The 25,611-nt window shown below is 38.0% G+C and overlaps 1 protein-coding gene across 3 annotated transcripts in view; it reads right to left on the bottom strand.

Annotated features, from left to right (window-relative positions):
- Positions 1–25,611, bottom strand: part of Trpc4 (transient receptor potential cation channel subfamily C member 4) — a 254,180-nt gene that overhangs the window by 161,465 nt on the left and 67,104 nt on the right. For all 3 annotated transcript variants that reach the window (XM_017802285.1, XM_008849366.2, XM_029554221.1), the window contains one exon: positions 22,509–22,913. In XM_017802285.1, the coding sequence (XP_017657774.1) occupies positions 22,509–22,886 (378 nt within the window). In that variant the 5' untranslated portion in view covers positions 22,887–22,913. Of the gene's footprint in view, positions 1–22,508; positions 22,914–25,611 lie in introns of those variants that run through there.

Below are 25,611 nucleotides of genomic sequence, written 5' to 3'. Positions count from 1 at the left end.
TGTAGTTATGTCTGGATACATACTCACTTATCAGGGTTTGGTTCTAGGATCCACATATGAGGAAGAACATATGTCGATTTTTTTTCTGAGTCTGTGTTATTTCACTTAGTATAACAGTTTCCAGTTCTATCCATTTACCTGCAAATTTCATTATTTCATCTTTCTTTACTGCTGAGTAAAACTCCATTGTAGCTACATGATAAGCGACAATGCCAGATAGGACATACTTTCTTTTGAGTTGTTGGCCAGGGTGGCCAAAGGGACTCCCAGATAGTAACCCAGCATGGAACTTGGAAAATGAACAGCAGACTCCAATCTTATCTAAAGGAATATTGACAACTGATTGCTGCTAGATGAGAAACAGCTGAGCTTCCTAAAACAAAGACCTCTAGATAAGCTGACTAGATTCACCAGATGGACAAGTACTGGGGAATGGCTGGGGGTGCTGACAACAGAGCAGACAGTAGTAGGGATGACAGAGTATAAGGGCTCTAGTGGGGGGGGGCAGGAGGCTATGGGAGGGTGCCATCTGGGAAGTGGGTATGTAGATGAATAAGATTGTTTGGGATATTCTGTGTGATATACATACAAAAAATCAAATTTAAAAATGAGTTATATTTGAGGAGGAAGCATAAAAATTTACATCATGTTAGTAGAGGTGATAAACATTACCATTGAAATCTACCCGATGACTTTATAGACTTACACAGGTGCCAAGGATCCAAGTGCAACCGATTATGACTAGTAATAGATACATACAGATTAGAGATGCATGCGCCAACATCTCAGTGTTAGTAGCAAAAACAATGAGTCTTTCTGCAAGGAAGAATATATTCTAAAATGAAATGGAGAGCTTTTTTTAAAGGTTAAAAACACATTCAATTTTATGTCTTACAGGGCTTATACTGATTTCAATATTGTATAACTGTATTAATTCAACTGTGAACCTAGAAACTTACAGCCACTTGTGAAAGAGATGTACTCTTGCTCTGGAGTGTGTTACTGAATATGTTAAAGCTGAAACGAAATGCTTCTTCTAATCATGTAGTTATTAAAAATTAAAAAAGGAAACCACAAACTACAAACTAATCGCTCTGATGAACATAAATGAAAATACTCATCAAAATATTTGAAAACTGAATTTAAGGAAACATTGAGATCATACATCATGACTAAGTTGGTTTCATGATAAGGATGCAAAATTGATTTAACATATACAAAGTAGTCAGTGTAATATGGCACATAAATAGAGTCAGGGACAGATAGAACACTGTCATCTCAATAAATTAAGAGAAGGCATTTAACAAATTTCAAGATGCCCTCATGGTAATAGTCCTGAAGAAATTTGATATAGACAGAACATTTCTAAACATACATACCTAACCATAATGAATGTTACATGATAAAAACTACAGCCAACACTATGCTAAAACGTGGAAAAATTAAGAGAATTTCCTTAAAATATGGAAGAAGACAACAATTATGTGCCCATTTTCTCTACTCTTATTCAATATAATGTTTCAAGTCTTAGAGCAATATTAAAAGAGAAAAATATAAAAAGCATAGAAAAATATAAAGGGACTACTTAAAACACCCAATGGACTGTACTAGGAAACACTTTTTCTGATAAACACTTTCAGTAAAGTTGCCAAATACAAAATCAATATACAAATATCAGTAACATATACATATATATCCATTTATTTATCTTGCTGAGAAAAATAAAGGAAAAAATATCTCATTCACAATACTTTTTTTTCTTTTTGAGACAGGGTCTCCCTGTAGTCCCAGTTGACCTGAACTCACTATGTATAATATTTTTTTAATAAGTGCCCAGAGACCTATCAGATGGCTCAGCAAGTAAAAGCACTTGCTGCCAAGCCTGAATACCTGAGTTTGAGCACTAAGACCTATATGAGAGAAGAAGAGAATCGGTTCCATCAAGTTGTCCTCTAATCTCCATACAAATATCTTGGCATGTGCACCCCCCACACAAAATAGATAAGTCAATGTGATAAAGAATTTTAAATGTACCAAGGAATAAACCTAACCAAGGAAGTGAAAGACCTCTACAGTGAAAGCTAATACACTGGAAAAAGAAACTGAAGACAGTAGATGATGGGAAGATCTTTGACACTCATAGAATGATGAAAAATAAAAAGAAATAGTATTATAAAAATAGCTATATTATCAAAAATAATCTATAACTACTGGGAGAGGGAGAGTTGGTTTTCTTTAAGTGTGTGAGGCTAGATAGGTTAAGCAGGCTCCAGAGATGGATGCACATCAAAGATCATTTGGAGACACAAACTTGACAGGACATAATATCTATGACAGAGTACATAAAAACCAGCAGGGCTGTATAAGAGGGGTGCAGAGAGGGAACGGGTCTGAATATAAACAAAATATATTGTGTGAAATTGCAAAAATTCAATAAAAATTTAAAAATTCTATAGACTTAATGTAATCCTTATCATTGGCATTCTTTACAGAACTAGAAAAAATTATCTTAAAATTAATATGGAAACCCACAATTCCATGACTAGCCACAGCACTCCTAAGTCAAAGGAACACCTCTGGGAATATTACAATATCTGACTTCAAATAATAGTACAGAGCTATAGTGACAAACAGCACAGCCCAAGCTCAGACAGGTATGCCGGAGAGTGGAATAAAATAGAGAACCTGGAAACAACCCCATCTAGCTGTGGCCACTTAATTTTTGACAGAAATGTCAAAAAGGCTGAAAAATAGAACGTATTCAACAAATGATCCTAAAAAACTGGCTGTCACCTTGTAGAATGAATTTAGATCCATATCACTCTTTCTTCACAAATATCAGTTCAAAGTATATCAAAGACCCGAATTTAAATCCTGAAGCAGTGAAACTGCTAATGGAAAACACATCAAGATACAGGCATAGACAAGCACTTTCTGAGAAGAACTCCGGTGGTACAGAAAATAACCCCAGGAACTGACAAATGGTCTAACATGTGATCAAATGCTTCTACATAGCAAAGGAAAGTATCAACCAAATGAAAAGAAAGTCTACAGACAGGCAAGAATCTTTGCTAACTGTGCTCCAGATTAGGATTTAATATCTAGAATATAGAAAAACTGCAAATACTGAACACCAGAAAAAAATTCAAACTTCCATTTAATAGATGGGTTAATGAACAGAAAGTTTTTAAAAGAAAAAAACCCCATAAATGTCCAATAAAATTTTTTTAAAGTGTTCAGTATCCTTTGCATGAGATAAATGCAAATTACAAACACTCTGAGGTGCTATCTCACTCCAGTCAGAATGGCTACCATCAAGAAAACAATAACCAGTCAGCAAGATGGCTCAGCAAGTAAAGGCACTTGCTCGACAAGCCTGAGGATTTGAGTTTGATCTCAGAACACACTTGCTATAGAGAAACAACTCCTGAAAGTGTCTTCTGACCCCCACAGATGTGCTGTGGTATGTGCTGCGCACCCCATATACACATGCACACACACACATACATACACATGCACACACAAAAATGTAAAAATTTTTAAAAAAGAAAACCAATGCTGATGAGGATGTGGGAAAAGAAGAAACCTGACTGACTGCTGATGGGAATGTAAACATGTGCAAACTGACAATCGAACTGCCAGCATACCCAGCTTTATCATTCTGTACATATACTGAACACTAATACCCTACCATAGAGAAACCTGCATGTTACTGCAAGTTACTGCTGCTCTGAATAGTCACAGCAGCAAGGAAAGTGAATTAGTATCAAAATTTTGTATATATACACAATGGAATTTTAATAACTTTAAAGGAAAATAGAATTATTAAATTTGTTAGAAAACGAATGTATTCAGGAATTATTATATTAACTGAAGTAACCCAAACTCAGAAAGACAAATATTACATGTTATATCTCATGGCAGAACCTAGTGCTTTCTCTCTCTCTCTCTCTCTCTCTCTCTCTCGTTCTATCTCTCTCTCTATATATATATAATTTGCTGTTGTTTTTACATATTTTTTTCATCGATCATGATAAAGTTTTTAATATATCTATTCGTCCATCTCAGAAACTGTTTCTTCATATGGAGGATGTACATAGACTTATTCAACTTCAATAGAAAAAAAAGCTTGATGTGATGGTGCACGATTTTAATTCCAACACTGGAGAAGTGGAGGCAGGTAAATGTCTGTGAGATTGAGGCCAGCCTGGTCTACATAGCAAGTTTCAGGCCAACGGGGGTTACAGGGAGACCCTATCTCAAAACAAAGCACTCAAGATTTGCTTGTGGTTTAATTGATGCGTAGTGAAAGCATTAGTACAGTATTGGTAAGATTTTGAATAAACTGAGCCTATAAACATCATCACAGTACAGTGGACTGAAATGGCTTTATTTATTTATTTATCTTTTTGAAGCATGGTCTCCCTGTAGCCCCAGCTGTCCTGGAACTCACTATGTAGACCAGGCTGGCCTTGAACTCACAGAGATCAGCCTGCCTCTGCCTCCGAAGTGCTGGGACTACAGGCGCGGGCCACCATGCCCGGCTATGGCTTTATTTTTAAAGACTCAAATGAAACACTAACAGCTTATAAGAATTTTCATATTTAAATATTATGCTACTAATCACCAAAAGAAACACATTAAAGGGATAAATTATCCTTTCAGAAGAATTAGCAAAGTAACTGAAGATAATATGATCCATCATTATTGCATGTTGTACTGACTGATAAGCATTTCTGGAAAAGTGAAACTGCAAGCATTTGGTCTTGGGGATGAAAATATAGATGTCAAACTAAAGAATGCTACCAAAACAGGCTGCCTTCTGAAAATTCTTTTCATCTGAGATTGCACAAAGTTAACTGAATTCATCCTAAGTCAAGTTCTAGGGACTGACGGTGTGAAACTAATGAGAAAAACCCAAGGTCAGCCATGTCATCAGGCTGTAGGGATTTCTAGGCAAGAAGAGTTATAGATGGGGACCCTTACTCTTGTGGATGAAGTAATGGCTTCACTTTGTCCACAATAAAAAAAATGACAGGAGTTTTTGACTTGATGTTAAGAAATTCACAAAGGAAGGAAAGAGTCTGTGGGGTATTTCTTCTCTTTCACACACTTACCTTTAGCAATGAACTCAAATCACTCGACTTGGTAATGAAATATTTGTGCAATTTATAAGTCCTTGTAGCAACAGTTGTTTATTTTAACCTTTACTATGTTACTGTGTGTGCATGTGTGTCTTTAAATATGCATGCCCAGAGAAAGAAACTACAGATTAGTGTGTCTCCCAACTCTCATAGAGATGCTTCTTTCTTCAGTAGATGTTGATTGATATAGAGACCCACAACCGGTCAATGTGCAAAAAGAGACTGCAGTGATGAGCCCTAAATGGAGCATCTATAACATACTCCGTCCCCCTCCCAAGAGTCAGGGATCATTGCAGAAGAGGGGAGAAAAATATTGTAAGAGCCAGAGGTAGTAGACATCTGCAGAGATGATTTGTATTTGTATTTGATTTGTATTTAATTTGTATTTGATTGTATTATCATGGACATGATAGGACCAATGCACACAGAACTCAGAGTGACTGTGACTATATGCAGAAGATCTGCACAAGGGCAAAGTGGCCAAAATCTCAGCATGGAGTGGGGAGGTGGTCATTAAGTCCCACACCCAGCTGAGGAGATACAGACAACTGATAGCTAGAGAGAGAGAGAGAGAGAGAGAGAGAGAGAGAGAGAGAGATTTCTTCAGGGATGGAGCCCCTGAGAGACTGACTACCCATACTCCTGCAGATGGCTGAACAACCGTACACATAACAAGCAGCACTAGCTTCAAAACCAAATAACCACATCAATGGCCCGCACAGCATATGACATTGGTGCAGTAGTGGCACTTTTATCTTGGGGGCAATCAACAGCTACCTAACTGTATTAAAAGTCCACTCAGTGGGAGGAAACTCAAGGGTAGTAATGTAAACATAACAATACACATGGCTGGAGAAGTCATAGATCTTAGAGAAAACCCCAAGGCTGTCACATCCCTAGACTAATGTGATTTCTCACTATGTGTAAAATATGTATCCTTACATTTACAGACAGATATCCCAGTCACCACTCATCAAAAAAGCTTATTTTGCACCAGTGGGTGACTATATCAAGTACCACAACTGGTCACACACAGACTTTGTCTATGATTGCCTAGCAACGCATCTACAATGCAATCTCTACATCTAAGGCACACAGAACATAGAACTGGGGTAATGAAAACAACACTAATGAATCTCTCAGTTCTCATTAATTAAGATCCCTCAGGCAACAGAGAGACAGGAACATAAAAGGTTACACATGGCCACAATGTAGAGATTAGGAGTCTCCAGATTGCTGGTCCATGGACAGGACTCCTATATTAAACTTCACTCACCCAGGGCTCAGGGACCATCTTGGAAGAGGGGGCAGAACGATTTTAAGAGCCAGGGAGGAGGTACACAACCATATGGAAAAAGACTCCTAAAAGCTCCTGCTCCTATGATTCTATGACAATGGTGTCAGGCATACAAATGTCTTATGCAAACGCAGGCAGACAAAAACCCAGCATAGAACTATGGAAATGAACAGCAGACCCCAATCTTACCTGAGGAGACACTGGAAGCTGATTACTGCTAGGTGAGGAAGAGCTGATCTTCCTAAAAAAAGAGACCCTAGATAGGCTGACTAGACCTCAGTGGATGGACTTGCATGGAAGAACGTCTGGGGACACTGACTTGACACATTGGGGCTTAATGCAAATGATAGAGTATATGGGTTCCAGTAGGGGGTTTATGGGAGTGTGCTGGTGGGGACGGGGGTATAAAGATGATTAAGATTCTTTGAGATATTCTGAATAAAATACACAAAAATTCAATTAAAAACAAATTTAAAAAAACAAGCAACACTAACTGGATTCAGTGGGTTTGCAAACAGAGCACATAGGGTTAGAGAGATGAGGCAGCAGCTAAGAGCACTGGCCACTCTTGGAGAGGACCTGGGTTTGGTTCCCAGCACATACATGGAAGCTTATAACTAATATAACTCCAGTTCCAAAGGGATCTGGCATCCACTTCTGGCTTCTGAAGGCATTGGCTGCATGTGGTGCACTTAGATACATGCAGGCAAAACATTCATATACATACAAACACTTTTTTTAATTACATAAAAAGCAGAAGTTGGAAGGGAAAAGTGGTGGGGGGGTAGAAGAAGAGGGAGATAACTGGAGGTGGATTTGATCAAAATACATTGGGTATATATACGAGCTTCTCAAACAACAGGAATAAAATAAACAACAAATAAAAAAGAAGCAAGCAGCACTCTAGTGAAAATATAAGCAGACTTCTACTAGAACATCAGTTATACTATAAAATGACTTCTTCAATTACATTTGCAGTGAGTGGACTGTATTAGCATTATATGAACCCTGAGGTGCTGCTGTCTCAGTAGAAACAGCACACTGATTATCCTGATGCCTCAGACAGTGTTCACATTCCATATATTGTTTAACATAAATTAGGTGACACTGAAGGTGGACTTGTAACAGCCAATAATCAGGAAGAAAATAAACTAATTTCATGCAATCTTGTGATTTTAATGTGCTTTTAACAAAACTTCCACTAAACATGCGTGGTAGATAAAAATTGTACTGTATTGAAAAGTTATAGAAGGAATGTAAAGTGCCACTATCAGCTCAGGGTCCATGATAGATGCTGAAAACAAGTGCATGTATCTTTTTAAACCTCCAAACTTCACCAGGTGACAGTGTTCTCCTTTATGTATGGTCAGAGCTAACCCGATTTGATTGACACCTCCATTAAGAGACAGAGTGACTGAGGTGTGAAGGTCAGAGGTTTACATTGGGTGGCTTTTCCATCACTCTCCACCTTCCTTTTTGATACAGGGTCTTTCATTAAGCCTGGAGCTCACTGATTGACTAGGCCGGCTGGCCAATAGGCTCCAGGAATCTGCCAGTTCCTGCCCTCCACATTACTGGGGTAACGGTGCCCTGCTTTATATGTGGGTACTGGGGGTCTGAACTGGGGCTTTCACTCCTTCCTGGCAAGCACTTTACTGACTAAGTTTTCTACCTTGAAACATTCTTTTTAACGGGAAAACAAGGCTTAAAATTCTAGTCTAAATCTATAATCTTCCTTATTCCACAAAAGCAATTAAGACTGAAAATAAAGTGACCAATGTGACAAATATTTTATTTGGTTGTGAAAATAAAGCCCTAAATTTTAGCCTTGGTTCAAGATCAAACATTCTTGGTGTGGTGATTTGAAAGAAAAATGTCCCCCATAGGCTCAAGTGTTTGAACACTTGGCTCCAGTTGGCGGTGCTGCTTTCAGAGCTTTGGGAGGTGCGGCCTTGGGGGTGAAAGCACGTCACTGGGGCCAGCTTTAGAGTTCATAGTCTTGCCCCACTTGAGTTTTGCTTTCTTTACTCCCATACCTGTTTGAAGATGTGAGCTCTCAGCTTTCTGCACTGGCTGCCTACTGCCATGTCTCCCCTCATAACACACTTTGTCCTTCTGGACCTGAAAGCCAAATAAACTTTTCCTTCCATAAGTGGCTTTGGTCATACTTTTTTATCACAGCAACTGAAAAGTAAGATATTTTATTTGGTTGTGGAAAAAAATCCCTAAATTTTAGGGTTGGCTCAAGATCAAACATTTTTGGTAAACTCTGGCAAAAAGCCTCAACTTTTTAAAGCTTCAGTTTCTTTGTAGCTGTGAAAGGTGATTCTTCCAGAAATCAGTACATATGCAGGTACATGTGTGTGCGTGTGCGCGTTGGGGGTTAGCTATCAAAATATTCTTTAATCCTCTCTGATTTCAAGGTAAGACACTTTTTGGTTGAGATAATCAGGCATTATGAGTTGTAGAAAATGTTTCCAAAATAAGTGCTTCTGGAATACATGATTTAATGCTGCGACCTGCAAATCAGGCATTAAATTATTCCAAAAACCTTCACATGGAATGTACTTGATGTGTGCTTTGCTAGCCTAATTTACTCTCAGACCAGAAAAACCCAGAATCTCTCCGTTGATGAGAATTAATGGGTTCTGATACTTTAGAATAAAATAAAGGAAGTACTCTTTAGCAACACTTAATGCACATTTAATTTATCAAATACATTTAAAAAAATTTATTATGCTAGGTTACATAAGCACATTATGGTAAAAGTATTTAATGTACTTTGTGAATTTTCCTCTACATTAGTTCTCTTTGTTAACACAGACAATTTTGTTTCTGTTGTCATGTCAAATGAATGTATATGATTTTGGTATCTGTTTAAAATCTAGGACCTGCCATTGAGAGAAAGCATTGAGAGAAATATTGGTGTTTCTAACTGACTTAATTCCCTACATTATCTCCAGTCACATCCATTTTCCTGAAAACAACAGTCTAAGTAATTAATTAAGGACAAAACTAATTGATGCATGTATGGACAGCAAAAGTTTCCTATTTAGGGTAAAGAATATATCATGCCATCCTGCACTGGATAATTCATATGATATACACTTTATTACTGTGTCCCCCAAACCAGTAAGTACCTTCTCTATAGAGGCATGATGGACTTGTCTCTATATTTCACTAATGGTAAATTTTTTCATTCATGTTTCACGTATAAATTGATGCAGCTATTTCTAAAGAATTAAACATTATACTCCTGCTCCCACAAAATAGAAATGTAAAGACAGTTGAAAAGCTGCTATCATGTAGAAAACAAATTAAAGATATACATTAAGCATAGCTTACTTATCTTGAGGCTTGAATTAATTGCTAGATTAGATTCCCTAAGGTAAGAAATTTCTTTGTTATTATAGTTGAACAATACTTGGTCATTGTTATGTTTTAGATAAATGTCTTTCAAAGTCCTGCCTGCTAAAGGCCACATAGTTGGCCACCTGCAGTGAGTGGGAGGTAAAGAAATCTTCAGGAGGAGAGGCTAGTGGAAGGAAGTTAGGTCATTCACCAAGGGGTTTCCGTGAAGTGGAATGGAACCCTGTTCTTGCCTGTCTCTTTTCCCTGTCTGCCGTGAGGTGAACAGCATTCTTTGCAACTCACGCCTACCATGATGTACTGCCTCATCACAAATCCCAAAGCAATGGAGCCTACCAACCATGGGACATAGACTCTGAGTCAGAGATAAAGTAAACTTTTCTTCTGTGTAAGTTTTTAAGCCATTTTGTCACCATGATGGAAAGCTGACTAACACAGGAACTGTTCACTTTTAAGATGAAAATATAAAGGGAAAAAATGAGGAAATACACAATTTCTTATCGAGTCTGTGCTCACTATTTGTTCACTTTCTCTCCTGTGACACAACACTTGGTAAAATCAGTTTAAATGGAAGACTTTTTTTTTTTGGATCACAGTTTCCAAAGTTTTGGGCTACACTAACTTCTCCTTGCTTTGGGACTGTGGCGATGTAGAACATCATTGTGGGGGATGCAGGGTTGAGCAAGCTGTTCATCTCTTGGGGCCCAGGAAGAAAAGAGAGAGAATGAAGGGTCTGATATATCCCCACTGACTCTACCTACTAAGTTCCATTCCCTCCATACCATTAACTAAGGACAGAGTCCAGTGTCAGGTCTTTGGAGGACACTAAGATACAAACCACAGCACCCTCCTGGATCACTTCTTCCACTTGCCTAGTTCTCTCTCCGTCTTGGGCTGTTCTCCTTGTGGAAATTACAGAGGAAAACAGTGATTCTCATCAGGAGCCTGTGAGTGACAGTAAACACTGCCTGTGTAATCTGACCAGCTCGTTTAGGATTTCTTCCAAATCACAGGGCTGTTTTTGATTTGAGGAAAAGTAGTTTCATTTTCCCATTATTTTTGATGTAAAGGTGTGTGTGTGTGTGTGTGTGTGTGTGTGTGTGTGTGTGTGTGCACATCTTGTCACTGAGATACAAAGTGAACAAAGCATTTCATACTTTCAACAAGAAAGTCTGGAGGTGTACGGGATATGGTGGCAGCGAAGAAAGGCCCTCTAACTCCATCACGATTTCATGATCCGTCTCATACACAGATGAGGAAAACGTTTCATGTCACCTGTGAAACAAACAGCCTCCTCCAGCACCTGTGGCAGCATCTGCCTGCAGTGTCCCAGTCTGCAGGGCTCAGCAGCAGAGGACTGGCTCTGCCTGTGCTGGGTTTGACATTCCTCTCCTACACTCTTGCTAATGTGCTGTTCTCACCTCCCTCTTCCCAGCAATGTCTCAATGTGCCAGCAGTTTCTCCCCTACTACTGCCAATCTCTCCCTACCACAATCTAGGAGGAATAGAGGCAAGGTTAGTAAATTCAGGATCCTTTGACTTACGGAGTTTCAGAGACCTCTGCAGAGCCATGGACATACAGATACCTTTCTCAGATGCTTAAGAAACAAGTTTTCTTTCCAGGTTGTGGTGTGACCTAAATTAAGTACTGAGACAACTTATAAGATGAACAAACAAAGCCAGGTGTGGTGGTGCACACCTTTGATCCCAGCACTCGGGAGGCAGAGGCAGATGGATCTCTGTGAGTTTGAGGCCAGCCTGGTCTCCATTAGCAAAATCAAGCCAGCTGTGGCTTCTTCAGGGAGACCTTGTTTCAAAAAAGAAAAGAAAAAAAAGATGAACAAAGAAGGCAGGAAATTTAGCAAAGGAAGAGGAAAGACCATGGAAACAGTGAAACCTGTGCTCATCTCTCTAGGGAAAGTTATTTGATCTCTCTGGGTCTCAGTTTCCTCATTCTTAACAGTTCACTATAAGAGAAGGAATCCAATGACTGTGAAAACATTTACCTCCCACCCAAAAGTTTCTCTGTTTCATATACCTCTGTTCTCATTTGTTCAACCCTATAATTTGGCTGTGACTATGAAGACAAGTGTTCAATGACATTTCTAAAGCTGCTGTAAGAGGCTGTAAGAATGAACTCTTCAGGGCTGGAGAGCTGTCTCAGCAGTTAAGAGCACTGGCTGCTCTTGCAGAAGACCCAGGCTCAGTTCTCAGTACCCAGATGGTGGTTAACAACCATTCATAATTCTAGTTCCAGGGGAATATGACACCCTCTTCTGACCTCCCTGGGCATTGTATGTATGATATGGGTGCACTAACATACATGCAGGCAATACACTCATACACATAAAATAATACACATAAAATAATGAATAAAATATTAAAATAAGAATCAAGTCTTCAATTCATTACTGTCCATGTGGGATCTGGGAGGGAGAAGAGCAGTTAAGTTCAGTTGGCCTTCTGTGTCAGCAGATTCAACCAACCATGGAGGGAAAGCAGTTGGATTGAAAGCAGTCTCAAAAATAAAAATTGAGGCCTGGTGTAGTAGTGCATTCTTTTAATCCCAGCACTTGGGAGGCAGAAGCAGACTGATTGCTGTGATTTTGAGACCAGCTAGGGTTACAAAGTGAAACTCCATCTCGAAAAAAAAAAAAAAAAATCCCAAAATAAACAAGTAAATAAATGCCTCTGAACAAAACATAACATTTTTGTGTGTTTTTCTCCAAACAAGAGTGTAACAATTATTTATGGGACCTTAACATTGCATTAAGTATTTTGTTGCTGTTCTGTTAGTATAAAACATGCCTGACATATCATCCTATTTAAAGAAACAGGGTTTCTTTGGCTCACAAGTTGGAAGATTGAATCCATGTCTGACTGCTTACATTCATCTGGTCTTGAGGCAAGGTAGTACACCATGACAGGAGTGTGTGCTGGATGGAGTAAGCCATTCACCTCACATGGGGTAAGGGAAAGAGTAGAAGAGGAGCACACACTCCCAGTGACTTAAAGACCTTCTACTAGGCTTCAACTTTCATAATTTTTGTCCCTTCCCAATAGCTCTTGACACTGAAGACTATACATTAACACAGAGGCCTTTGGGAACATGCCAGATCCAAATGATAGTAGTTATTGTAAGTAATTTAGGGAAGATTCCATGTATACAGAAGATGTACACAGGTTCTATGCATATACTGTACCATTTTCTATAAGGTACTTAAGCTAACTTAAGCTAACTTAAGCTAACTGAAACTAACCTCCATAGACACTGAGAGACAAATAATCTTTATTAGTTATTGAGGTTGACTAGATTAAGTTAGCCTCTCTTATTAAAATGACAGTAACAAGAGAGCTTTTCACAAAGGTTGTTTGGAAATTTTTTCATAAGCCAACAGTGTAGATGGTCTCAGTTGAGTTCTGGGTATACTGTAATACTCAAGTATTGTTAAAAAATGTGTTACTATCCTCTAAGCTACAATGGTTATGGGAAATGCAATCTATGCTTGCCGTTGACCTATGGCTACTCATGTTTTCAAGTTAAGCACTACTTTTATGAGAAAAATTCATTGACTAACTGAGGATTCACTAATACTTTGGGGATACAAAACACAGAGTATATGAAGTCTTAATAAATGCAGTTATTTCTAATTTATTTTCTTATTCCTGATGATATTATATCAGTATATAGGTACAATAGAATTGCTTAAGGATAAAACTTACATCTACAAATCAAACAAACCTATGTACCTTCCCTAGAGACTCCAGAAATCAGGAAGAAATGCTCTAACTAGGAAAGATAAGAGAGGGTGAGAATTCCGGGAAGCAGAAACCAGTCCATCACCTGTCCTCATGCCTTTAAGAGCGATGAGATTATACATCCAGTAAATAAGATTTTAGGTCTCAATATTTCTCAGCCTCCAAAATCCATCCACTCCTGTGTGGTTTGCACCTTCTCTCAGAAAGATGTTCTCTCTAAGCACTTGTCTGCTCAACATTTAAAGTTAGGAATTTTTGATTCAAGTAAAACTGATCTGGAACTCCGACAACTACACGTTAACTGATCTAGAAAATACATTCACAAAGGACAAGTGATGGTAAAGAAAATGAGAAATTTTCTAAATACTTGAAAAATGTGAATCTTGAAAAGAATACTGCCTAGTTTCTTCATCGCTTGTCATCTGATAGTCAACCAGTCACAGTCTATTTTGCCCGTAAAGGGGGAACGGCAGCAGGGCAGGTGGAAAGGAAGTACCGAAATCACTCACTTCTCATTCCAGGCATAATATGGATTTTTGCAGTTCTTACATCTGCTAGCACCGTATATATTCAACTAATTAGAATTATTAAATGACCCACTGTCATTCCTAAGTGACTGATCATTTAGTGTTATAAGTGATGAAATATTCAATGGATACATTTTCACAGAAATGCTATGCTATTGTTTGTTGATTTAATGATGGTCTTTTTAATAGGTTGGAGATATTTAATAATAAATGACCTCCACAAAGCTTTTCATCAAAGCCTACTTTTGAAAGGCTGTACTCTGAGGACCACTTAGCATCTTTGATGGATGTGTATATTTTAACTTAATAAAGTATAATGAGTATAAAATGCTTTTAGTGTAAGGGTACAGTGAATTTTAAACATCAAAATAGAAGAGCTTCCATTTATGTGCTCCTTTAACACAGACACTGTATATATTAAGTATTAAATCTCCATAGCAATCTGGTAAGTAAGAACCATTACTCTTGTCTTATTTAGGAGAAAGTAATTTCTTTGCCAATAGAGAGAAGTTGTCTCTCATATAATATTGTAAAATAGAAATACCTAAACACTTGGAGGTTTGTTTTATTACTGGAAGTTGCTTTTGTTTTCTGTTTATTTTTTGCCTATGTTTTTCTGAAGGTGCCAACATCCTTTATCTCTTGGGGGCTCCTGACACACTTGATGCTTTTTGCTTTAACATCATCTGTGTTGTGCTGACAGGAAAGAGCAAGAGAGCATGTTTCCCTGAGATTCTCCACAATTGCTGGCCTACCATGTGACTTAGGAGATTAGCCAGAATAATGAGTAGGAGTAGTTATTTAGCTGAGACCCCCTTATCATATTAACAGTGGTACAAAGGACATCTTTTAACATTTCTTTTATTTATAAGTATTTAGATCTCTCATGATTGCATTTGTTAGCTGACTGAACACAATCTATTCTTTGTGTTGTAATGGCTTTTAAATTCCCTGCTGTGGAATAATAGAATTCAATTTATTCTTTATATCTTCAAAGTACTTATTGATAATTGATTACTTTGCACTATAAAAAATCTAATTTGGCAAAAATTTTTAGCTGCTTAATGCTATTGGCAGATTTAAAAATTATACAAACTTTATTGATTATGTAATTCAGAGTTTAAAGAAAGCATAATTGTTCACTTATCTCACTAGATTTCAAAGTGTGATAAACATTTGGAGAGTAGAGAAATAGCAAGTTTTGGGGGGAGTCTGTCGTTGGGGCCTTTGGGTGTATGTGTGTGCATGTCTGTGTGTGTCTGTGTGTGTATGTGTGTGTGTGTGTGTGTGTGTGTGTGTGTGTGTGTGAGTGCTTTGAGGTACCCAGGCTGGCCTTGAACCTATGGTGATCCCCCTGTCATCACATCCCAAGTGCTAAGATTACAGCAATATGCCACTAAGCCTGGCTTGAGAAATAACATCTTTAGTCCCTATTGCTTCCTTTTCATTCTCCTGCCCATTCTGAATTTTGATGATGTGTGGATTATGTGTTCACTGGTATTTAAGTTTATTTCTTGTCAACAGACAGATTCAGTCTGTGAATACTGCCAATATCCTGGACTTCTGGATTTCATGGGAATGCACAGGAGAAGCCTTGGGTTAACCATGAAATTAGTCAGAATTTTCATTCCCCAGATGACTCCAGGCTCTAAGAACTAGCATGCACTGGCTGATGTCATCTTGGTGTACATATAACTTAATGATCCATATATATAAAATTCCTGGGAGCGTGTAAGGTAAACGACTTATTCTAAAGCCCAGTGAAGGAAACCCAACGAATGCAGGAGTTAAAATTGAACTTTTCAGAGGATTTGATTCTTGAAACACGAAGTAAGTTGAGACAATATATAACATTCTGTCTTTAAAGACCTTTCTATGTCCACTAACCAGATTTCTATTTACTAGTGTCTGTATCAAATGAAAACGGCTCTGCATTTTTAGTTAGCAGAATTATTTCACTTGCACATATTTTTTAATCAACATGCTAATACCGGGCATCCATTTCACGCGCCTTGATTTTTCTGATCTCATAATAATTAATGCTACTAAAGACACAGATTTGTTTTAGCAAATCTGCAACTGTGAAAACATCCCTTATATGCTCCAGCACAGGAAGAAAAGAACAATCTAAAATAAATTCTTCAGTGCTCACCTTGAACAGCGCTTCTATTTGCAAAGATTATCCTTTTTAAATGAAAGTAGAAGTCCGGTACTTAGAGGGTTAACTATCAATAATTAGCTTCATCTTTCAGGCATATGCTGGGTTATTAATATTTTAATTTGTCAGTAAGAAGACAGGTAATGGCATGATAAAGCTATGAAAATATTATGATGTTGGTGTCACATGTTACTTTATAAAACTGTGAATGCTACTGGACTTTGAGAAGCAGATGAAAGTAGGATTATCATCCTGACTAGCAGCCACAGAACCACAGCCCAGAGAGAGGCAGACTTCTTTGTGGGAGACAGGCTTGGTGAAAGTCTTATTGACAGCCATACAGCAGGCCTGAGGCAACAGCCCAGCTGCTGGAGCCACAAGGAACACCTTGAGACCTTTGCTCCCATTGGCAGATCATGAGACTGATGCCTAGAGTTCACCATTCCCTAATCACCACCCTTGGAATTCCCATTAGATATTGGAACAGTCATGGTCACATGGTTTCCAGGAATCCAGGCTCTGTAATCTGAAACCCAGTATGCTAATGAGGCATCCTACCCACTATTCTGTGATAGGGTGTTAAGTCTGTTATGCTAATAGGATGTTAAGTCTGTTATGCTAATAAGGTATCCTACTTGCTGTACTGTGATAGGACACTAAACCTGTTATGCTAATGAGGTATCCTACTTGCTGTGCTGTGATTGGACCACTACTCCTATATAAGCTTGTGCTTTCCTGCAATAAACCAGACCTGAGTCACTGAACCTGGTCTCCTGTGTCTGAATCCGGCTCCGCTGACACAATCTCCTCACCAGCCCTGGAGTCCAGTACTGGGCAGAAGCAGCGATGACAGAAGACGTCACCAGATGGGCAGAAGAGCAGCCTCAGCAGCCTTGATGCCCCTGAGAATGAAGGAGCGGCACCCACGAGAACGGAGGAATGGCCACTGCTGGCGGTGACCGCACTTCTTGAATAAGAAGTGAAGAACAGGGCTAGGCTGTCCTTTCTATCTGCTTGCTCCTGCTCTTTTCTTGCACTTCACAGCTTCTCACAACTGTGGCAAAGAGTGGCCACAGCTGCAACCAACATTTACTGAGCAACTAAATTAAAAATAGCATTTCAATATTTAGGACAAAAATACAGACGGCATAGAATGAGAGGGTCTTTTAAATATGTCTAATTTGTAAGCTAAGGTAGAATAGTTAACTTACAATTCAAATGACTCTCACTCATATTGGTGCCATGGCTGGAACCAGAGTGGCAGGTATTTTTAGAGAGCATTAAAGGTCCAGCAGTGATATTCCCTGGCTTTATGTGTGATCACGGAAGATGTTTTGACCCTTCATTTCCCTGTTTATTAAGTGGAGCTAGTAATAGTGTCTAACCTCATAGGATGAAGTAAATATTAAAAAGAAATAATGTAAGTAAAAGTCTCACATTAGCTATTGGCAAAGCAACAGGCTACTATAGTTGTTCTCCCCCTCTTCATTTCCCTCCCTCCCTCCCTTCCTCCTCCTCCTCCTCCTCCTCCTCATCATCATCATAATCATCATCATCATCATCTCCAACATCATTGGCTCCATGACTACATCAAGGTGGATTGCTAGCTATGGCATTATAAACACTTTAGTTAAGTTGAATCCCAGACACTATGAATCCCTTTTCCTTTTACTCTTTCTGAAGTGACTGGATTAGATGATCTTCATGATCTTTCCCAATTATAGGATCCTTATATGGTTTGTAGTAGAGTTTTAAAATCAATATATGTTTACTCCAGGATCTCTCTGTTGAACTAATGACTAATATCTTAATAATATTTAAAGGAATTAATTGAAATCTCATGAAAAACATGTTAACACCATATAGTTCAACATCTAACATAGACAGGCAAGGGACTCTGAATTTCAGTATCTTTGAAGTCACTCCTTAATGTGACCAGCATCAACCTTCTTTGGGAACTTGTGAGAAATACAAATTCCAAGATGTAAGTCTAAGCTTGCTGTGTTAGAAACTGAAAGTGGAGTCTCAGAGTCCAACAGGCTTGGTCTGTATTTCTGAGGATGTTGAAAACAGAACCACTGATGTGAACAAAGAATGGGAAAACAAGTTCTGGATAGACATGCACTGGAGCAGCTGAAACTGAACCAGGCCTCTGAAGACATCTATGAAGAAGTACTTTTAGAAGCAGTTAAAAGTCAAGAAGCCAATCAGTTGACTGAAAATGAGGCTAAGATGTCACCCTCCCCTCCGCTGTTTTCTCTAGAAAAGTAATGTACTAAGAAGGTTTGAGAAAAGTTCAAGGGAAAACCCCAGAGAGTGTCTGGGTAATGAGCTAAGCCAATGAGAACACAGAGTATGCCACATTCCCACGTGTGCAAAGAAGCACAGGTTGTCTGTGCTATGTATCACATGAAACTATCAAACTATTGACCTTTTCATTTTTACATTAAAACTTAAAAATCCTTGGCATGCCAAAACCTGACTTATGGGGCTCTGCTTGAATATGGATGTGTAGATATGCCATTCTCTATACTCTACCCAACTTGAAAAACTAAATATTTTCATTAAAAGCTACAATTAGAAAACCATTTGATACACTAAAACTTCACAGATACTTTAACAATGATTAAGGGTAGACGTGAAACACTACTGTAGGAGCTGCGGGAAGCAGCACTTTTAGTTGTTTTGCTATCTTCATTCTCATCTATATACTTACCCAGACCCCATTAAGACCCACATTTCTAATTAAGTCTAAGATATATTAATGTCCATTAAAAACTAAATATATCCAATCTGGTCCCTTAGGCTTTTACTGATTCTGTCTGCTTCAGTCAGAGCTCTTGTAATTTCCGAAGGTATAAACCACAAACCTCTCTCTTCTGTTCATGTCTCTTTGCTGCTCTCTCATACCAACTGTCCTCTAGCACAGTGTGTTTATCGAATCCAATTACTTGAGTTAATAAAGATGACAGGCTATGTTTCTATAATTTCTTCAGTTGTGACCATCTTTATTCATAATTCCATGGTGGATTATTCCCTTTCTTTCTTTAAAACTAGAGCTTAATACTTTCAGGAATAGGAATGTTGTCTCTCTTTGGGTCCCAGCACAAGGCTTAGCAAGCCATGTCAGCAGAAATTGTTCCCTGGTGAATGTAATTCAAAGTATCCCAGCTCTTTTAAAGTCTCTCAGCACTCAAGATTTGAGTATGCCACTGTATCTTTTTCCAGAGAAATAAAATAGTATGTGACCATTGTGTAAAGTAACAATATTTCTCTAGTACACAGTGTTTCTTAGGCTCTAAGTAGTTATTAGTATTCTAATAATTAGATTGCTGCGGTTTTTATATTAGATCCTTGCTTTGAACTTATTTCAAATTACATTTACTGTATCTGGTAGAACATTGCTGCTTTCATTTGTTAAGACTTGGCTCCAAAGACTTCAGCATTAGCGCTGATGTGTTACAGAATATTTGGGAATGAGCGCATATCTATAAACCTGGGATTGAGTGAATTATATTAGTTTATAAAACACTTTAAACAATCCCAAGAGTTATATAAAAACTTACACTGTATGAGAGAAAAAATGTTCCGTAAAAAATATATCTGTTTCCCATATCACACTGATCTATGGAAAGTGACATTCCAAATGATACTGTCTTTGTCTGAGAGATGTATCACCTAACAAAACTCATGCATACACAGCTAAACATTAATGGGGTTTAACTGAGCTCGGACCACATCATTACTGTGTATACTTTGTACATTTCACGTTGTTAAAATCTGATTTTCATTGTACAGTACACCAGACACTCTAACGTAGATTGAGATTGCTCTTCCAAACCTATAAAGCTCAAACCAAAAGGGAAAGTTTTTCTTTATTATCTGTGCCTTCAGCAAAGTGGAGTTCTAAAATGTACAAATAGAAAAGGAATTCTTGGCCAGAATACTAATATAAGAGAAATCTTCCAGAAACACTTGGTCTGGTAAACTTCAGAGTCCTGGCAGATCACAAACCTTTACTACTTTCTATTAATAATCAGGATCCAAGTGCCTGTTAGGAGCCAGGACCTACTTGTGAGATTAGGGTTTAGCTCAGAGGTTGAACATCTTCCAACAAACACTCTCATAATAGCAGATACCTTCTGCAGACAACAGGTTTCTATGGTCAGCACAATGTCATTGCCTAAAGAGACATTATAAATAGTCTATAAAAAACAGAACTAATTATTTCTTTAGGAGCACATATGAAAAGCACATTTAGTGACAACCTTCTGTTCTATAGACTTGATGCGATCCATGGTGAGCAACACTGGATCTCTACATCTGAATTATGGTTGTCTATGAAAACATAAAACAAGAGGGTATACACAATAATATGTTGCTAAATGTAGATGTTTTTAGAACTTTGATCGTAGAAATAAATTCAAAATCACAAGGTGATATATGTCACGGTCTGGGTCTTAAATGTTCCCCCAGAAGCCCTTGTGTTGAAACCATGGATCCCAATGTGCAGCTTTCGAGAAGGGATTGGCTCATGAGGGTGTTCCCTCTTGAAGGGATTGTTTTGATTATGGATTCACAGCTTAATTGGCTTCTGAGAAGTGACAGAGGCTCTAAGAGGGAGGACTTAGTTGGAGGCACTAGATGACTAGAGGTATACCCTTGAAGGGTATAATTTTACCCAGTCCCTTTCTCTTGTTCTCTGTTTTTGCTTCTTGGCTATTGGGAGGTGAGCAGCTTTTATATATCATATCTCCGCCATGTTCTGCTTCACCACCAGCCCTTAGTGATGAAACCTAGCAGCTGTGGATGGAAATCTCTGAAACCTTGAGAATACACCTTCACTCCCTTAAGCTGATTTCTCTTCAGAGTCTTTGTCACAGTTACGTAACTTTGACTAACACTGAGGGAGCAGTAACATAGATACACACTAAAACAGATTCCTACTCATTTCTGTCTTAGTGGTGAAACACTGGGACGTAACACAAAGCAGTCGTTAGGTATTGCTACAGCTTGCCTACCTCAATCTAGGTTTGGCCAATTTTCTGAGGGTCAATGGAGCAAGCAGATTTTCTTATCAGTAGAGTTTAAACAATGTGACAAGTTGTACAGCCCACACTTATATATGAAACAAACAACAACAAAAGCTAGCAAAGCAATAGTCAGAGAAGAATTGTTCCTTTGGAGTGTTATTTTATCAAGCTTTATTTCAGGGAAGAGGAAGGCATGAATGAGGATGAGATTTGAGAATACACCAGGAGACACACACCAACTCTCAGAGGACAGGGAGACACTCAGCCACAGTTTCCATCCTAATAATAGTCAAGTTCCTGATAAAAGTCCTGCAAGGAAGCAAAGATGACAGCTTGCTTTGAAAAAATGAATCCCCCTAATAGTCTATCATTTGAGAGACAGAATTATGTATCAAGCAGGGCAGAAGTTGCTAGAGCTGTAATTAAACACATCTTATGAGATTGCAATGTTTTTCAATTAACCCACTAGCATTGATGCAAGGAAACAAAGAGTTCAGTGTCGAGGAGCCGGCTCGAATAGACAATTGAGACACAGGACAGTGACAAGACAAAGAGTCCAGACAGACAAAAATATTCCTTATTTCTTCCTGTCTACAGCTGCCTCGCCTTACATTAGAGTTAAAACATGGAGAGAGAGGAAACACACCACACTGTATTTACAGCTGTGTGCTATTGTCACTTCATAGCAGTAAGGCATCATACACGTCTGTCGTTAATAACTTTCTTTTCACCCTACGATCATAGTTCAGCTGCTATCTAGTCATCATTTTGTTTAAATGTGAATTTAAAAGAATCCATGAGAATGTGTCAACAGACAGTATCAGAATTAAATGTTGTAACTCACTTTTGCAGTAAGGTACAGGAACCCAGAACAAGTAAGCAGGTTAAATAAAAAAATAAACAAATTATAGTTTGATAGTGTAGGCTCTTAGAGTATGAAAGACCACGCGTGCATTCAGACACAAACAGTGTTTGCACTGCACTGAGAAGTCTGCTGTTTACAAGAAGTCTTTCTGGGGCCCTGCAGTTCTCATTACATTTGATTTGCCAGGGCTGCGAGTGTGAGGGGAGGAAGCAAGCTTAGGAAATGGAGAAGATACTTAGCAGTAGGTCTGTTTGAATAGTTCCCTCATGCTTGTATTAGAATTGCTGGGGACTTGGGACTCTAAAGAAACTTCTTATAGGCAAAAGAAATGAAGGACTGTGCTTTCACACACATACCTGTTTTTCTCCACTTGGCTTTTTGTGGTTTAACAACAGCTCCACAGCCCCAACCACCTCTTTTCTGATAGCATGAAGCAGTGCATCTCCAACATAGACATTGAAGCTTAACAGGAGTTCAATGAGCTCCAAGTTTTCGTTTTCAATTGCAATGAGTAGAGCAGTTCTTCCAAGGGGATCAATGCAGTTAATATTGATTTTAAAATAGATCTCAGCTTCCTCAAGGGATTTCTTGACACTGGCGTAGTCCCCCTTTTCCACAGCATTCAAGTAGGCTTTTTCTGAAGGTGAGAGTTCCGATTCTGCTCTGACAATCCTCAGTGGGATGCGGTCTCGGTAGGGGGCGTTGACATTTCTTTTGTAATAGAACTGAGCCATGCTGCAGGCCGAGCTATCCCATCATCTCTAGAAGCACAAAGGAGAGGGTTAGCGTCAGCATCCTGAGTTTTTTCCAACGCAATCATGTTCATAGTATTGCTGTTAATGAGTTAAAGATGTTCAGTTACCTGAAAAAGAAGTAAAAATGTTTCTAAGCTAAGAATACAAAGGGGTTAGTAATTAATTTATACTAAGAATTTCAAGTAACATTTAGCAAAGATTTCAACTGGAGGCTGGGAAAACATTTACAAATATATATGCACACCCATTTACGAAGATTTTAGGGTTACCTCTTCAGAGCGGGGAATGTTAGAGTATCAATAAGCCCCATAAATTGAACTGGTCCAGACTATAAAATTGTCTGTCTGTTGGAGGACCTACCTTTCCAGTCTCACTGGTCAATTACCTGGTGATAGAACCACTCCCAGGAAGGCAGGGTCACCTTAAATTATGCTAAATATATGGGCGGAATACCTAGTATGTTAATAAGGCAATGAATAGTTTGGCCTGGAGCTCAGATGCCTGCAGAACTTCAAGACCAGCCACAGCCATGTAGGTCTCTGTAAATCTGTCTGCTTTCCTGAACTCTTCAGGAAAGCGTAATTTCTCCTTTGCTTCTTCATGCCTTTCTTACTAAGCATGGTTTCTTTAAAGCTTTGGGCTGCCCCTAGCATCTTGTATTTCTTCACCTTTTCTCTAAAGCTTCCTTCTCCCAGCCATGTGGCTGCATGTCAGCAACATGTCTGACCTCTATGCAGGCTCTAAACCTGCATGGCTTCCATAATTTTCTTTCCTTCTTCCCACTATTCACCTCCTCAAGGCAGCTGCCAAGATTACCAGCTCATCTGCCCCGGGGATTTTTTTCTTTAAGATTCTAATAACATTGTAAAAGAGACTAAGAACCCTCTAGGGGACCCTCTTTCTCCCCGTTTCATATGTACATATATGTATAGATAACTGTATCTGCGAAGCACTTTGAAAATCAAAAGTCATGTCTTTCAGGTTCCAAAATCCAATCAGGGATGTTCAAATATGTCATTCACCATAGATTTTGCTGATCATAAAGATGCTGCTATGATTGTAGAATACTAGTATGTTAAAAAAATATTTGTCATATATTCTATTCTTGACGTTAATAATTCTTTACATCAAAGTTAATCTGAATTAATAGTATTGCTGTCAGTGAAATAACACATTGAGTCTAATGAAAGTAATTTTAGTTGTTTGTGTTTTTAGCGAATTCAATGAGGGAGAAACAATATTACTGATGATATTAATTATCAAGATGAGACTGCAATACAGTTTTCAAATGAAGGACTTGGAAAGAATAAACAGAGAAAGAGTACATTATGAAAATATATTTTTAAAATCCTGCCACCTCTACAAGATGCAAATAAGCTGTAAAGTAGGACTGTATTCATTGTAAAATTTATTATTATTTGGAAGTCACTGCAAAGATATAGTCGAAGCTGAGGAAATAATTAAAAATAAACCAGTGAAAAAAGTCACTGAAAATAATATTGCATTAATATAAATCTAGTGTTCTAAGCTCACAGGAAATACAAAATATATTTTAAATATAAACTCTCTATTGGAGTTTTTCTGAATTTCACAATTGTTATTTCAATTGTTGTATTCTCCTTGTATTGTTACTTGTAACAATATACGTTTATTTAGATATATATCCTGTATAAAATTAAATAAATGAGCCATTGAAATCTCGTGCATGTTAATATTAATTGGTATTTATAGATCTTATGTTTATAAGAGTAAATTTACTTGATTTGAACCATAATTTCTTTAACTGTACATTAAACAGACCTTGAACTAACAAACATAACTCTACTTAGTTTAACAATTTCACTTTGATAAAAGTGTGAGCTGGTTGCATCTGATTTCATTCTATTAGTGATTTCAATAATCAAGTAGTTAAGTTTCTCCATTTGATATCCAGATTATTCATCATGAATTGTCATCCAAAGGTAGAAGAACTAATTTCTAGGGTTGTTATTACATAATTTGTTGCTTTCTAGTATGTTATCATTAGGCGTTTTGTTCAGGGGCCTTCATAGCCCTATTAGCATAGGGGTATGCTATTAGCATATGGATTCATAGCCATAATAGTATCTATTAATTTAGGAATGTAAATTAGTTGAATAAAGCCTGGGTATAATTTAAATATGTTGAGGATGTTTTGTCTTTTTCTGGAATAATTGAATTATCACATATTACATAATGACGAGGAGACTCCTTTTAGAACAGTGAAAACTGTAACAAATCAAGGTTTTAATAATACTATCTCTCAATTTAAGAATTTGATCTTAAAGCCCCATTTATGAACTTGTGATGCTATTAAAATATTTGACTTTAAAAGGTTTGATGAGCCATTTCCTCCATGCCTCTTTTCTAGACCAAAGTCCCCATCAGAGTACGTGAGATCAACACCATGGACTCCACATGCTCATGCTGTCTGCACCACTGTCTGCATGGTTCTTGCTGATGACACCCAGCATTTGCGTTCTATGTTCACAGCCTACAAACTTCTTCTCCTTATGCATGATACTTAAAAAACACATTTTAAAGATTTTATTGAGTTTTGGGTTTCTTACCAATCATATTTTTGCTGAGAAAGTAAATGCAGGCTAAAATTAAAATACATGTAAATGCTCACATTAACAGGCACATGAATCACATCAACATTTTTTGTTTTTGTTTTTTGATTTTG

This window comes from Nannospalax galili, unplaced genomic scaffold (genome assembly GCF_000622305.1).
Source record: "Nannospalax galili isolate Female #2095 unplaced genomic scaffold, S.galili_v1.0 scaffold264, whole genome shotgun sequence".
Lineage (NCBI taxonomy): Eukaryota > Metazoa > Chordata > Mammalia > Rodentia > Spalacidae > Nannospalax > Nannospalax galili.
Note: the sequence above shows the minus strand (reverse complement) of the source record. Positions and strands in the feature narration are given on the sequence as shown.